Source organism: Naegleria fowleri, assembly GCF_008403515.1.
Source record: "Naegleria fowleri strain ATCC 30894 chromosome Unknown tig9, whole genome shotgun sequence".
In the NCBI taxonomy this organism is placed as follows: Eukaryota; Heterolobosea; class Eutetramitea; order Acrasida; family Naegleriidae; genus Naegleria; species Naegleria fowleri.
Window position 1 is genome coordinate 556748 of NW_025407941.1, and position 13670 is coordinate 570417.

Genomic DNA, 13670 nt, shown 5'->3' on the forward strand with positions numbered 1-13670 from the left:
AACGCTGGACCAGTTGGCTGCCACAGTTCCAGAAAAACCACTCGGCCATATGCGGGCAGCTATTTTTATTTTGAAAAAAAATGTCTCAACAAGATGAAGCTTGCTCAACAACAACTTCAACGTTGAATGCACATGAGCCTTTTGAAGCAAACCACCAACCAAACGACTCTGAAAATCATCATCATCATATTGATACGAATGATCCATCATCTAACAATCATTCATCAAAATCTCTTTCATGCTCTCTTCAGCCACTACTTGAGGAGATTCGGAAAGATTTAATTCAAAACTCTTCATCATGCAATCATGTAAATAACATGTGGCAATACGTAGAAAAAATTTGCCAAGTCATGAACAATGAAAAAGAACAACACGAAGTATATGCCATTTCATCTCTAAAGATTGGATTAGAGTTAATTGTTGTGTGGGGAATTGTACCTCGACTATTGAAAGGAGTTGGAATTTCTCTTTCCAAAAGAATTGAATCACTTTCACAACAAAGTAAAATATCAGTCAATAAGCAAAGTGAATTTAGTGAAAATGAAAAAATTTCACGAAATGAATTGGAAAAGTTGGTGAAATGTGTGAAAATTTTATGTGATATTTCAAACTGGGATGAGTTTTACAATCAACTTGTGTTACAAAATTACTTGACTGATATTTATTCTGCTCTCTTTCAAATCCTTTATTTATGCAACAATTTAAAAAAAACATTAGAGCAAAAACAAAAAGAAAATTGTCCATCCTCTGTCATTGCCCATCTCTCTCAACAATTTGGAATTGATGAGTCAGATCGATTGTATTGCTCAGAATTACTCTACAAATTACTAACTCAAACTCATGAATCGATGGTTGTTTATTGTCTCGTCACATTACTTTCACAACCAACTCTACCTCAATGGCTTAAAAATAGATGCACCATTTGGCTCTCAAAAACAATATTAAGGCCAAAAGGAGTTTTTGCTATCATTTCAGTGATGCTCGACAATGTACCAGAATCTAACTTTAGACATTATGAAAAAATTGTGGACTTGATTGTTGCTGTTCCAAAAGACACGAATGCTCAAGATTATTTCAAAATAATTTGCCCACAAATTATCAAACTATTTCGATTGAGAGGAAAGAATAGTCATCATTTATTGAAGACTAGTGCGCTCCTTTGTGGAAAAATTATTGAAAAATTTCCTTCCATTGCACAAGAATTAATTTTGGAACCCATCCTTTCTCCTCTTAAAAAGTTTATCAAGTTTCAACAAATGGCTGATGAAGAAATGCAACTCTATTCGACTATGGTGAACGGTGTTAGTGTCAGTACTAGTAGTAGTGGCGATTCCAATCCTAATGAAACTTTTCAGAGAAAAACAGATTCCTCACTTCTTTCTCTTGAAGATGAAGTACATTTTCAAAAAGAAGAAATTCTGTGTGATGAAAATGAAATTGGTCAATGTGTCGAAGATATTCATCGATTATTGTTTGGAAACACTCCAGCAAGTTTCATGTATAATTCTATTTCTCCGATCATTCCAGCACTTTTTTCAATTATATTGTTTTGTAAGCAAAACCAAACTTTATCTCAAATCAGCATGTGAAGAAATAATGACCAGTTATTTTAAGATTAGTGATGATGCTCTTCAAGTGACAAAACGACTTGTAGTATTTAATAGAAAACTTGCATCGAATCATTATGTAACATTCTGTCCAGGTGATAGTGGAGGTGTTTCTATCAAATTAGTATCTGAATTGAATAGAGATTATCTTTGGGAAGCTAGTTGTTTGATTAATCTTTTCAAACTTTTGAAAAATCATACAGTTGCTGGAGATTTATTTGTACATTTAATCACTCAATTCACTGTGGTGAAACAACATATGGAAAGCACGTTGAACCATGTCGAACCATGTGTGAAAGATGAACCCTTTTTGTCATCCTCAACACCTTTATTGATCTTTTCTCATCCTCAACAACAAGAGGTTCCACTCCCAGAAAATGCAATCATTCTTCTTCAAGTCATTCAATTACTCATTAATGAAATGGGTGCTTCTATTATGAAAAAATACTTCACAGGCCATTTCCTTTGTGAAATTTTTACTTTTAAATCATGAAAATAGATTTGATGAAGAATCATTGGAATCTGTAGTGATGGCTCTTGGAATTCTATCTGCAATTTTATGTGGTGGAATTTCAATCAAAACACTCGATGAGGAAGAAAAACTTGAAGATTTGAAACCAATTCTTAATCGATACAAAATCTATGAACATCAACAAATTTCAGAGATGGCTTCAACTGCTCTGTTAAGTATCGATACAAAACAATACAAAGAGATTCATGGAAATGTAGAAGAATATACTGAAGAGGAAAAAATCAAAATCAAATTCGATCACATTTTACAAGATTTGAGAGATCCACTGTTGCCAGTGAGAGCACATGGAGTTCTTTCATTGAGAGAAATTGTGTTAGAAAAAAAGAAAAATCCTATCATTGAAAAACAGGTTCATAACATTTTTGATATTTTACAATCTCAGTTGAAAGATGAAGATACCTATGTATATTTAGGAGCTATCAGTGGATTGACTGCACTGGGTGATGTTTACCCAGATACTATCATTCCCATTCTTGTGGACACATTTGGTGATAAGAAACAAACCATCGAACAAAGACTTAAAATTGGAGAAAGTTTGGTAGATTTGGCAGAACGCTGTGGTCAAATGCTTCCTAAATATGCACACTATTTTGTTTATTGCTTTTTAAAGTGTGGAAAAGAAAATGACAAGGATTTTGAATTAGTACGAGCAAGCTCTGTATCGAATTTAGCGACTTTGGTTCAAATCTTAAAATTTGGAGTTCATCCATTTGTACAAGACATTATTGATTGTGCATCATATGTTCTCAATTTTGACAAAAGTGAGCATGTACGACGTGCAGCTGTGTTGATCTTTGATAGATTTGCAAAAACTTTCAAAACAGAACTGTTTGAGGTTTGCGAAGCAGCAACTTTGGATCAATTCAAGACGATACTAAACAAAGCTGCTTTCTACGACACAGATGAAATTGTGAGAGTGAACGCAAAGACAGTCATTTGTGAGATGGACGATCTGAAAGATGAACAAATGACGCCCACCACCTACATTCCAGGAGCTGACAAAAATCATTATCTCAACAATTTCCTTAAATTCATGAATCATTAAAGTATTTAATCTCTAATGTACACTATTCGGTTGTATTGAGGGTAATTTCTTTTTTACCATCCATACCTGTATTATTTTCAGATGTTTTATCATCCGCTGACTTCATCACCATATCTCCATTAACAGCATCAAAAGAAAATTCTGGTTCAGAGAGGCTACGTTGTAAAACAATGTCTTTGTTACGCTTTACCCCTTCTTCGATAGCCTTAATAAATTCTTGTGCACATACATGAGTGTCCTCTTGTTCAAAACCTGTGGATGTAATTATGAAATAGCGTTCTGTATCTTCGTTTTTCATCTTTAACGAAACCATGTCTTTATGTACAGTGAGCTTCTCTGGTTGTTTTGCTTTTTCTGCAATCGTGGAAGCAGCCCCTGTAAATGAAGAAGAAGAAAGTAGGGTTAATAGATCTGTCTCTTCCTCGTCCTTATCAAAGTTTGTCAATGATGACAAAACACCACTACACATTCTGCAATGCTCTATACCAATAAATGGAAATTCATTCTTAATCGTTCTACCTGATACCTCCAGTACAGAATCTGATGTTAGTTTAAGAAGTCTCTTTGCCTTCTTGGAAGTACCTTTGTAAAGAAGTGCACTAAACGATTGGTATGTTGTACAGTATTGAGATCTAACAACAGTCTCAAATATCTCTTCTAGCACTGCCTCTCTCTCTTGCTCGCTATTCACAATATATCTTCTAAATCCGACCTCGAATTTTTTCTTTTTCTTTACAGCCACATCATTAGATTCATCATCAGACTCATCTTCTTCCATATTATCAGGGAAATATGGAATTGGTTGATCTGTTTTTGGAGTAATAGGTCTAAATCTCATATGAATTTCAAGATTTGAAGGAGGAGCAGAAATCTCTTCAATTTCTGAAAGTAATCTTTCGTTCTTAACAATCTTACTCTTTGGATCAATGTTCAACAAAGACATCATTGTGATTTTGAGAAGTCTTTCTTGGTGCTTTCCTTTTGGATTTACCTTGATAATTTTGTACGTTTTTGGTACATTGAACTTTGAAATTTCAGGAAGTAAAATATCCTCCTCCCTTTTAAATCCATGAGATAGTAATCTGGAATAATCATCCATCATGACAATCTTTTTGAGGTAGTCTTTTTGTTTCTTTGCAGAGATAGCGAGTTTCGTTTTTGCAAAGAATTTAACAATGGATGCTGGAAGGTAAGTCATGTTTGGAGCATGGAGAACCACAGTTTGATACAGTTGTTTTTGTTGAGCCAATGTAAATAGTCGAGAAAGTCTGTTAAGGATGGCACCCAGTGCATCCTTTTGAGCCTCATTGAGACAAATATAACTCAAATCAAGAATGAGCATAAACTTTTTGGAATACTTGTCCAATTCAGTTTTAGCAGAAGGTGGTCTGATATTTTCAAAAGATAGTCTCAACACTTTGATAAAATGGAACAATACTTCTCCAAATCCTTCATTAAAGTCAACATCCTTAAGACGAGTTCCTATCAGATAGTATACCATTAGCTTCTCCTCAAATGATGTGAGAATGTTGTTTCCTCTATAAAAAAAGTATTTGCTCTCGGTTGCTGTTCCATCGATCTTTGTAGAGTGTTTCCATATCTGAGAGCATAGTTTAGAGAAAATTTTTTCCATTTGAATCGTGCAGGCGTCAAGAGGCTCATCATCGCTATCCTCGGATTGTAGTGTTGGTGTTTGTGGTGTTGAGTTGAAACCAACTGGCTCACCCAACTTCTCTACGAGCTCAATCACTTCTAAGCATGAGTTCATAATATCTCTAATAGGCTTAATCTCCTTTGTTATACCCTCTTCGGTCATGAATTCAACTATTTGAGGAGAATATTCAAAAAATAGTTTGTAAAACTTATCCAAATCTCGTTTGTCGAATTTAGATAAATCAATGCTCTTAGGATCAACTGCAACATTTAGTTCGCTCTTTTCGAATGGAAGAACGTTTTTGTCCGATGTATCGACTTGTTCAGAGTAATCAATGATGGACATTAAATACTCTCTCATTACATCCTTCTTCTGTACAAGGAAGTCGTTCATACAAATCATAAATCTTTCCTTGTTTCCGAACAAAACATTATTTGCTAAGTTTTGAATTACCTTAGTGATTAAAATAAAATTTCTTTGAGAAACCTTGGTCTTTTTCTTTGTTGTCAAGTTCATGGCATCGGGAGTAGCAATTGCTGGGTTGAAAAAACGTAACATGATATAACCACCAATTAATACTGGTGTGTCCAGTTGTAATGAATCACTCACTTGGCCAATAAAACGAGCAATTAATCTCAGTTCTTTTGGCATCATATCTATCACTTCTGGAGACATCATTTTGTCCAGAAACCTTCCACACCATTCCGTAAGTTTCTCAATATTTTGAGGCAACTTTTTATCACCTTCTTTTTCTTCTTCAAGGGCCTTTGGATCAATTTCAAGACTTCGGTTCTCAAGTATCAGCTCATCACAAAGTGAACCAATCGTGCTTTTCAAATATTGATATCCTACATCTCGTACATACAGACCCAGAGCCTTGCTGTTATCCATAATTTAATTTTAATCGTCGTGTGTTTTTGTGTCCAATAAACGGGGAAGATGATTTCATTGGTTGTATCGTTGTACATCACGATGATCACCTTCATTAAATTGGGTACATACCTAGCAAGAGAATTACTTCTGAAAATTGTTGTGGGCATGTGTTGATATTTACTAATTTCAAAATAGATGAGTTCTTTGATGAGCTGTTGGCTCTTGTTAGTGGCATTAGCGATATCAAGAAGGACCTTGGCTATTTCAAATTCAATCAATGAACAAAAACAACAAAACACAAAACACAAACCTAAAAAGTCTATATCAGATGATGAGGAAACTTCGGACAGAGCTCTAGCATAAGAAGCACTCGATATCAGAGACGCTAGTAGCTCTCTGTATCTTTCGGTTTCGGTAGTGTTGGACATTTTTGCTAGTAGTACATCGGTGGGTTTGGTAGTCGAAAGCAAATAAAGTCTATTAAACCTCAATCACAGCAAGATGGTGTCTGTAGAGATGTGATGAACACAAAGTTACGGAGTGGTGAAGAGGTCGGTTGCTGTCGTGATGAAAAATTTTTATGTAGTTAGTTGAACGATCATCAGAAAGAAGAATTACAAAACAATGTGCTGAATCTGTTCGAGGCGATTCATTTGTGTCGTTTCGTGGATCACCAGATACAAGATAGCTATGTATTTAGCTTTTGAAGGGTTTGATTGAGCCACACCGCAAGGAGAAAGAAGTTCACGGCGCAGCATGCATGGACCTTCTTGTTGGCTCCTTCCGAACATGTTTCCTCAACTCGTGCTGTTCATTTTCGACCTGGAAAATTTGTTGTGGGTTGAATATATTCCTTTTAGAAAACAAATGACAACAAAATCTTTGTGTTGTGATGATATGTACTGGCCTTATCATCTTGTACTTGATTTGAAATTAAATGTAAACGAATCGTATAAATTGTTAATTTCAATATTTATTTGTGTGATGATGAAAGAGACATTTCTGCCCATCAAATTGATAGGCAAGCTTTATGCCCTTGTTCAAAAACTGATTGAAAAAATGAACAGAGCCTCTTCTTTGCTATGCTCCTTCTTCTCTCATCATCTTCCTCGAGGATTTGCAAGAGGTTCTTCGGCAAGAACGAAAAAACACCAATTCATCTTCTTTTTCCCGTATAGAAGTGGTATCATCAGTTCATCATTTCATACCAACAACAAATGTAACGAAGGACCAAAAGGAATGACTGACTTATTCAAGGAACACTTAAAGAGACAAATTCAAAGCAATGAATCCGTACAGGCAGCTATTCGTAGCTATCAAGAAACATTTCTAGCTAAAGGTGTGGAGAAGCTCAAACCTACTTTGTCGAAAGGTAAAGAAGCTCTCTCCAAAGGCTCTACTTCTCTAGATGAAACTGCCGAGAAACTTCTACAATCGGAAACCATGTCTCGAGTTGGAAAAGCTGTAGATTCTGCGTATGATGTTTTGAATCAAAGGGTTGGACTTAAATATATTACTGGAGAATCTGCTGGTAACAGAATTTCGGATTTGAAACGTGCTCCAGTTTTCTTTTTCAGAACGAAATATGCCAGAGAGTTGGATTTATCCAAGGGTTATGTTTACAATCCTTTCACACGAACTTTAGTTAATATTACTGAAATTATTTCTCAGGAGGAATTGGAGGCAGTGATGAAAGAAATTAAAGAAAAACCTGACTTGGGCAAGATGGGAGAACAAAGCGAAGAAGATCTTCATTATGAAAGTGAACGTCAAGAACAAGAAAGAGAGGAGCTTGTAAAATTGTTAACTGCAAGAATGCAAGAGCAAAGAGTGCAGGAGGCCGAGGCAGGAAAACCAAAAGTTAATCCAACTACAGCTGAGGAATTGAAGTTGACAAAAGAAAACTCTCCTGTTATTTCACAGCTCATTGAGCCATATTATACAACTCGAGGAATTATTTGGAAAACTCAACTTCTGTTACAAGAAATTCAACACAAACAAACCGGTAAACATCCAAGTTTATTTTTCAGACTAATTCCTGGAATGGTGGACATATTGAACGAGACATTGCGTTTTGTTGACGCGAGAATTACTCCGCCTGTAAAAGTTAAAAAAGCAGAACAACAGGAGCCCCCTGCAGAGGAGGAATTATCTAAATCATCAGAACAAGCTTTGGCAATTAGTGAATTGAAGAAACGTGATCCTAGATTTGATTTGGATTTGTTACTTGTCACAATGGAGGCTATTGTTATTCCTGAAATATTATCTGCTTATTTTGCTGATGACACACACACTATTAAGAAATTTGTTTCTGAATCTTGTTACCGCCAAATCTTCTTCCCAAGAATTCAGGAAAGACTTCATGCAAAGCACAAACTTGATTCAAAGGTTTTACATGTCGCAGATATTCACCTTTTAACAACTAGATATGATGCCGGTAATCCTGCTCTTGTTATTAGTTGCTCCGTTCAATATACTCACTGCATCAAGAATGAGGCTGGTGAAATTATTGAAGGAGGTCCTAAGGATATCAGACAGGAAACTCAAATGTGGGTTTTGAGACAAGATGAATCTCATGAAACGGATGATTGGTACATTAGTGAGGTTTCAATGATGATAGATCCTGTTAAAATTGTGTAATTTTTGTTGAATCCCATATAGGTGAGAACAAAGATAAACCAATGATCGATTTCCAAACGACCGTTTTGGCGCCTTTTCAAAATTTAAATTCAAAAAAAAAATTTATTGCACATCATCAACCTCTCCACCATTATGGTCCAGTCGTTAAAGTCAAAAAAGCACACATCAAAACTTCATGCACCAGGCCGCAACAAGGGCCACATTCCTATCGGGTCGTTATCATCGAGTAATGATGCCTCCTATCAACACAGCTGGAAGAGCATGTACCATTTACCACCAACGGGGGAAATAACATTGGAACAATTTGAAGAGTATTCGTTTCAACGATTGAAATTACTCAAAATGATAGACACATGGAAAGCAAGAAATATTTCCGTAAAGGCATTACAAGACAATATTATTGAAGAATCAAACAAAATATTTGATTTAAGAGTTCCTCAAGATTTGGATCATTGTGAGCCTGATTGGATTTCTCATCACATTCTGAGATTAGCCTTTGCAAAAAAGTAAGTAATTCAAAATATGATCATATTTTGCCAGAAATTGTACAAATCATATAAGTGAGCAATTGAAACAATGGTTTCTGACTACAGAATGCGCATTATTTGAAAGTAGACTCATGCATGCTTCTCAAGACTCGTATCTCGATATTTTACAAAGAAATGGTATCATTGCTGAGCGAGTTTCTGTTGAAGAAAAAAGAAAACTAGAATCACCACTCTCCAAAATGTTCACAAAATACTATTTCCATCTACAGTATCAACAAAAGGAAAATACTGAAAACGATGGCCCAGTATTAGTGACACACAAATCTCACTCAAATATGGAGAGATTTAACGTTGAAGATACACTTGTTTTTAAAGTTGATTTTGTTTCAGTATTGCAATTGGTTGGAAATCGAAGTGTTTATATTCAAAATGGAAAAGCCTATTTGTTCTTACATGATCTCACTTCTTTGATAAAACAACACTACAGAGCTAATTTAGCAGTGGCATTGGCAAAGATTCAATCTCTCTATCCAGAATATTTGAAAGAGGAGGAGAAGGACCGATTACTTCCTTTCCTTAGAGATGTTATTCCTGCAGCCAGTGAAGGAAAATCTCTCTTCTCCAGCACAGCATCTTTCATGAGTACTGGAGAAGTGAAACCAGAACAAATTGATGCCTTGAGCAAGCAGAGCTTCCCACTTTGTATGAGAGTATTGTATAAGGAGCTGAAAGAAAAGCATCACTTGAAGCACTATGGTAGAATGCAATTCGGTCTGTTCCTTAAAGGAATTGGTCTCAAGTTAGAAGATGCATTACAATTTTGGAAAGATCACTTTACAGCAGACAATGCCATGACCTCTGACTCATTCGATAAACAATACTCATATAATATTAGGCATAATTATGGTAAGGAAGGAAAAAAGACAAACTACTCTCCATATGGATGTACGAAAATTATTAACAACCCTGAATATGTTTGTCCTTTTAAGGTTTTCAAACCAGAAGAGCTAAGAAATGAAATTCGATCTTATGGAGGTGGGTCGTCTTTTGATGAAAAAGAAGTTCAAGAGGTGGTTGACCTTGCCAAAGATCATCACTATCAATTGGCGTGTAGACGATTCTTTGAGTTGAGTCATGGAATTCAGAAAAAGCCAAATAATTTGCAGCTCATTGATACGGAAGATGATGGTGTGCCATTCAGTCATCCTAATTCTTACTTCTCGAAATCAGTTAAAGTGTTGCGAGAGAAGAACTCTGTAGGTAACATTAATAACGCACCAGCTTCTTCTTCAAACCAAGAACCTTCCACAACGGATTTAAATGAAAACTCAATGCAGGACGAAGAATAGAATGTATTAATGGAGTTTGTTGTCAATTTCGAAATAAGGAAGTAATTGCTCCTTATCTTCTTGGCTGGCATTGCTCTTAATAAATGCAATACCCTTTTCCAGAATTTCCCTAGCTTCTGCGACAAAGGAGAATGATGTGTTTGGATACCTTGCACATTCTTTCAAGAACAATGCTGTTTTTTCCATCAAATCCATTCTTTCAAAATCAGTAATGGCTGTTTCAACAAAGCTCTTCAGAGAATGTTCTTGCTTAGTCCAACAATGTTCTAGTTCGGAGCCAAGAATTGCTGTCTTGTGATCTGCAAACATGAAACTTAAGAGTGACATCATAAATTTGGAAAGAATGTTTTCATCATTTTCAAAGTGTAAAATATTCGTGATAGATTCTATGACATGATGATGAGCAAACTTTTCTAAGGTTTTAGGCTGGTTTGAGCTTAAAGCAACAAATGCTGTTCCCAACTTCTTCAAAAGTGCCTTGCTTTGTTTGTTGTAATGCTTTAGTTGATCTTCCAAATAGGCAAAAAATCGAACTTGATATAAATCTTCAACTTGCACTTTAGGATTATTGTGCAAGCATGTACATAAAAGTTGTAATGCAGATAAAACTATTTCTGGATCATCTGCTCTTGGATCAGGATGTGAACGAGCAAGAAAATGTTCAAACACGTATTCAGTTCCTCCCATTTTGTGGAAATCTATTGCATAGTCTATTTTGCTAGTGATATCGTCTATTGTCTCCATGGCTTCTAGAGTTTCATCCATTGATGAATTGGTATTTTGCAACACTTCATAAGCCTTTTTCATCACAGTGAAAGGATCGTTGCCTTTCATTTGTGATGCAATATACTCTAAAACTTCTCGTTGTTGCGGAGTTAATGAAAGTGTTGTTCCCTGCTGTTGATGATGTGCAGCTTGACTTCGAAGCAATTCCGGTGAGGAATTTGCTACTGCCCAGTCGAAAAGTTGCTTCATTGGATCTCCATTATTTGGCATCATTTTTTTTATTGTTTTTCTTTTGGTGATTCCTCCTTTGTTTGATCTTTAAATAGATGAACAGCAAGGAAAGCTTCTTCCGATAAACCGATGATTCCGATCTTCACTACCAATAAAAATAATAGTAGAAGCTTGCTGAAACGTTTTGCATTGTATTGGACGTAAGAAGACAATATGTTCACGAGTTTATAATCATGAAATTAAATTTTTAATTATTACCAATACCAGACCGTGTTGTGTTGGTTGCTTGGACCAATTAAAAAAAATATTTGGTTCATCATGGAAAAGGTGAAAGAAATTCGCAATAATTTTCCTGATACTACTGAGGTATCCTTGGAAAATTGTGGGTTAAACTCTCTTGATGATATTTTGAACGTTTTGGGGGAATTAGCGAATTTGAGGGTTCTAAGATTAAGCAACAACAAGCTTACAAAGCTCCCGACAGACATGAGTCGGCTGAGTAGAGTCGAGTACCTTGATTTGACTGGAAATCGTTTTGAACGTATCGATGATATTTTACCAGGGCTTTGCTCCTTACCAATGCTTAAACATTTGGATATTACTTTGGCTGAGGAAGGTGAGGACGAGCTTATTATCAATTTGGCAAACCTGCTTACGTTCAATGGTACACCCCTTACAGATATTACGGATCAGCAATATGATTACAACGAAGTGAGCATGTCCCCAATTAAAGGCAATGAATCAAAAGACTCTGTCCCACGTCCAGTGTTTATTGAAGTTAATGACTCCGACTTTGAAAGTAAGTTCTTTGTACATTTCTCTTTTAACCAATTACACGTGAAGACTCACGCAAACTGTTTGAGGCTACCCAGCTTTATTTAGGACTTCGGGAGAGCTTTGTTCATCTTTCTGCTGATGTTGTGTCTGAGTTAAAGCAAAGGACAAAAACTGAAACTGATCCATTAAGATTCCACAACGAAGTTACTAATGCCAATAGAATCATATTCGATAGATGTTTTGAGTCCATCATAAATCAAGTGTCCAAGAATGACAAAAAGCTTGCAAGCATTATGACAATTTTGAAGAATTCATACAGTGGACTATTGGAAGACTCATACAACTTTATGGATCAGTCTTTGCAAGAGTTCGGAAAACGAGTGAAAGCTCTTCAAAAGGATTTGGATGGTGCAGGTAAGTATTGATATTTCTTCAAAAAAATCGTAACGTCTTTTGAAGACCAAGAAATCGGACAACTTCTGGAGGCCGCTGAATCTTTGCAACAAACTGCGTCCGAGAGTGAAAACGCAAAGAGAAAGATTCTGGTCGGATGGGAAAAGGAAAGAGAACAGATGGGAGAGGAAATTGGGTTCCTTAAAAACGAACTTGAAAGTAAGTATATGAAACAGACATTGAGTTGTATCTTCAACTTTCTTTAGAATATAAGAACAGATTGACTCAATTCCAACTCAACAAACAAAAGATTGCTACTCAGATATCTACCTCACCTTCAAAGATTCTAAAAAGTGTTTCCCCATCGAATAATTCGTTTAAGATTTCTCAATTAACCATTAATACGAACACTAAATCACTTACTCTTCGTCAATTAAAAGACATAATCGAGGAAATTTACGCCTCCAAACAAAAGTTTGACGAAAAGTGCGCAGAAAACAAGTTACCAAGAGAAACAATGGAACAATATTTGTATACTTTCCTTAACCAAAAGTATGGTCTTAAAAACTTGATTTTGGAGTACGCATCTTCAATAATTCAAGGAGTGAAAAGATATAGTCATGAGGATAATGACGTTGCTGTATTTGGCAAGATTATTAGAAATGAGATTGACGAAGAATTCAGATTTGTTCAAAAACAGCTCAAAGAAACAGTCGCTGAACTGCTAAAAGTGTTCCTAAGAGGAAAGTACTCTAAAAAGCTTGATTCTGAAATTTTAGCCATGCACCAACAAAGAATGAATGGAGAGTTAAACGAGGAAGAATGGGTCGATATTGTAAAATACATGTACAACAAAGAGGACTCACTCAACATTATCATGAAGGTAACAGAAGCAGTTCAAGCCATTCAAACAAAGATGAACAGAGGAAACAGCAGAATGTCATCTCCCTCAAAATCAATGGCAAGTTCCAACAGGGTACCATACAAAGTATTCATGAAGGTGTTGCTGACCTATCAGCTCAGAGGTCATGAACAATTTTTGTATAAGTTCGTTAAGATTTTCAGACAAGTAGATTCAGACAAGAATGGAGTCTTGAGCGAGAGTGAATTCAAACAACTCTTGGCAACTATCAATCCAAACAGAACCGAAACAGAATACAATCAATGGTTGAGCTATGTGGATCCTTGGAACAACCAGCAAATTACTTTCTCAGAGTGTGTGACATTCTTGTCAGCAGAGCTGTTGAAATTGGTTAATGAAAAGACCTCTCAAGGTACCAACGAGTCTGATGTTCCTTCTGAAGAACAAGAAGAGTACGACTTTGATACCAATGAAAACGAAGAATTGTAAAAGT

The 13670-nt window shown here is 35.9% G+C and overlaps 6 protein-coding genes across 6 annotated transcripts; 4 read left to right on the forward strand and 2 right to left on the reverse strand.

The window, feature by feature from the left end:
- Nucleotides 1–80: 80 nt before the first annotated feature.
- On the forward strand, nucleotides 81–3184 carry FDP41_011456 (uncharacterized protein; the record flags this gene model as incomplete). Its single annotated transcript, XM_044701866.1, has 3 exons — nucleotides 81–1551; nucleotides 1703–2004; nucleotides 2063–3184. 3 exons carry the CDS (start codon nucleotides 81–83, stop codon nucleotides 3182–3184), a joined length of 2895 nt encoding a protein of 964 aa, XP_044567239.1.
- Nucleotides 3185–3206: 22 nt separating this feature from the next.
- FDP41_011457 (uncharacterized protein) lies at nucleotides 3207–6139 on the reverse strand (the record flags this gene model as incomplete). The annotated part of the gene is made up of 3 exons (XM_044701867.1): nucleotides 3207–5718; nucleotides 5841–5970; nucleotides 6022–6139. 3 exons carry the CDS (start codon nucleotides 6137–6139, stop codon nucleotides 3207–3209), a joined length of 2760 nt encoding a protein of 919 aa, XP_044567240.1.
- Nucleotides 6140–6770: 631 nt separating this feature from the next.
- FDP41_011458 (uncharacterized protein) lies at nucleotides 6771–8351 on the forward strand (the record flags this gene model as incomplete). Its single annotated transcript, XM_044701868.1, has 1 exon — nucleotides 6771–8351. One exon carries the CDS (start codon nucleotides 6771–6773, stop codon nucleotides 8349–8351), a length of 1581 nt encoding a protein of 526 aa, XP_044567241.1.
- Nucleotides 8352–8483: 132 nt separating this feature from the next.
- FDP41_011459 (uncharacterized protein) lies at nucleotides 8484–10188 on the forward strand (the record flags this gene model as incomplete). The annotated part of the gene is made up of 2 exons (XM_044701869.1): nucleotides 8484–8857; nucleotides 8913–10188. 2 exons carry the CDS (start codon nucleotides 8484–8486, stop codon nucleotides 10186–10188), a joined length of 1650 nt encoding a protein of 549 aa, XP_044567242.1.
- Nucleotides 10189–10194: 6 nt separating this feature from the next.
- Nucleotides 10195–11187, reverse strand: FDP41_011460 (uncharacterized protein; the record flags this gene model as incomplete). The annotated part of the gene is made up of 1 exon (XM_044701871.1): nucleotides 10195–11187. The coding sequence occupies one exon, from the start codon at nucleotides 11185–11187 to the stop codon at nucleotides 10195–10197; it is 993 nt and encodes a 330-aa protein (XP_044567243.1).
- Nucleotides 11188–11463: 276 nt separating this feature from the next.
- FDP41_011461 (uncharacterized protein) lies at nucleotides 11464–13666 on the forward strand (the record flags this gene model as incomplete). Its single annotated transcript, XM_044701872.1, has 4 exons — nucleotides 11464–11944; nucleotides 11989–12336; nucleotides 12382–12534; nucleotides 12582–13666. 4 exons carry the CDS (start codon nucleotides 11464–11466, stop codon nucleotides 13664–13666), a joined length of 2067 nt encoding a protein of 688 aa, XP_044567244.1.
- Between the last annotated feature and the right edge of the window lie 4 nt (nucleotides 13667–13670).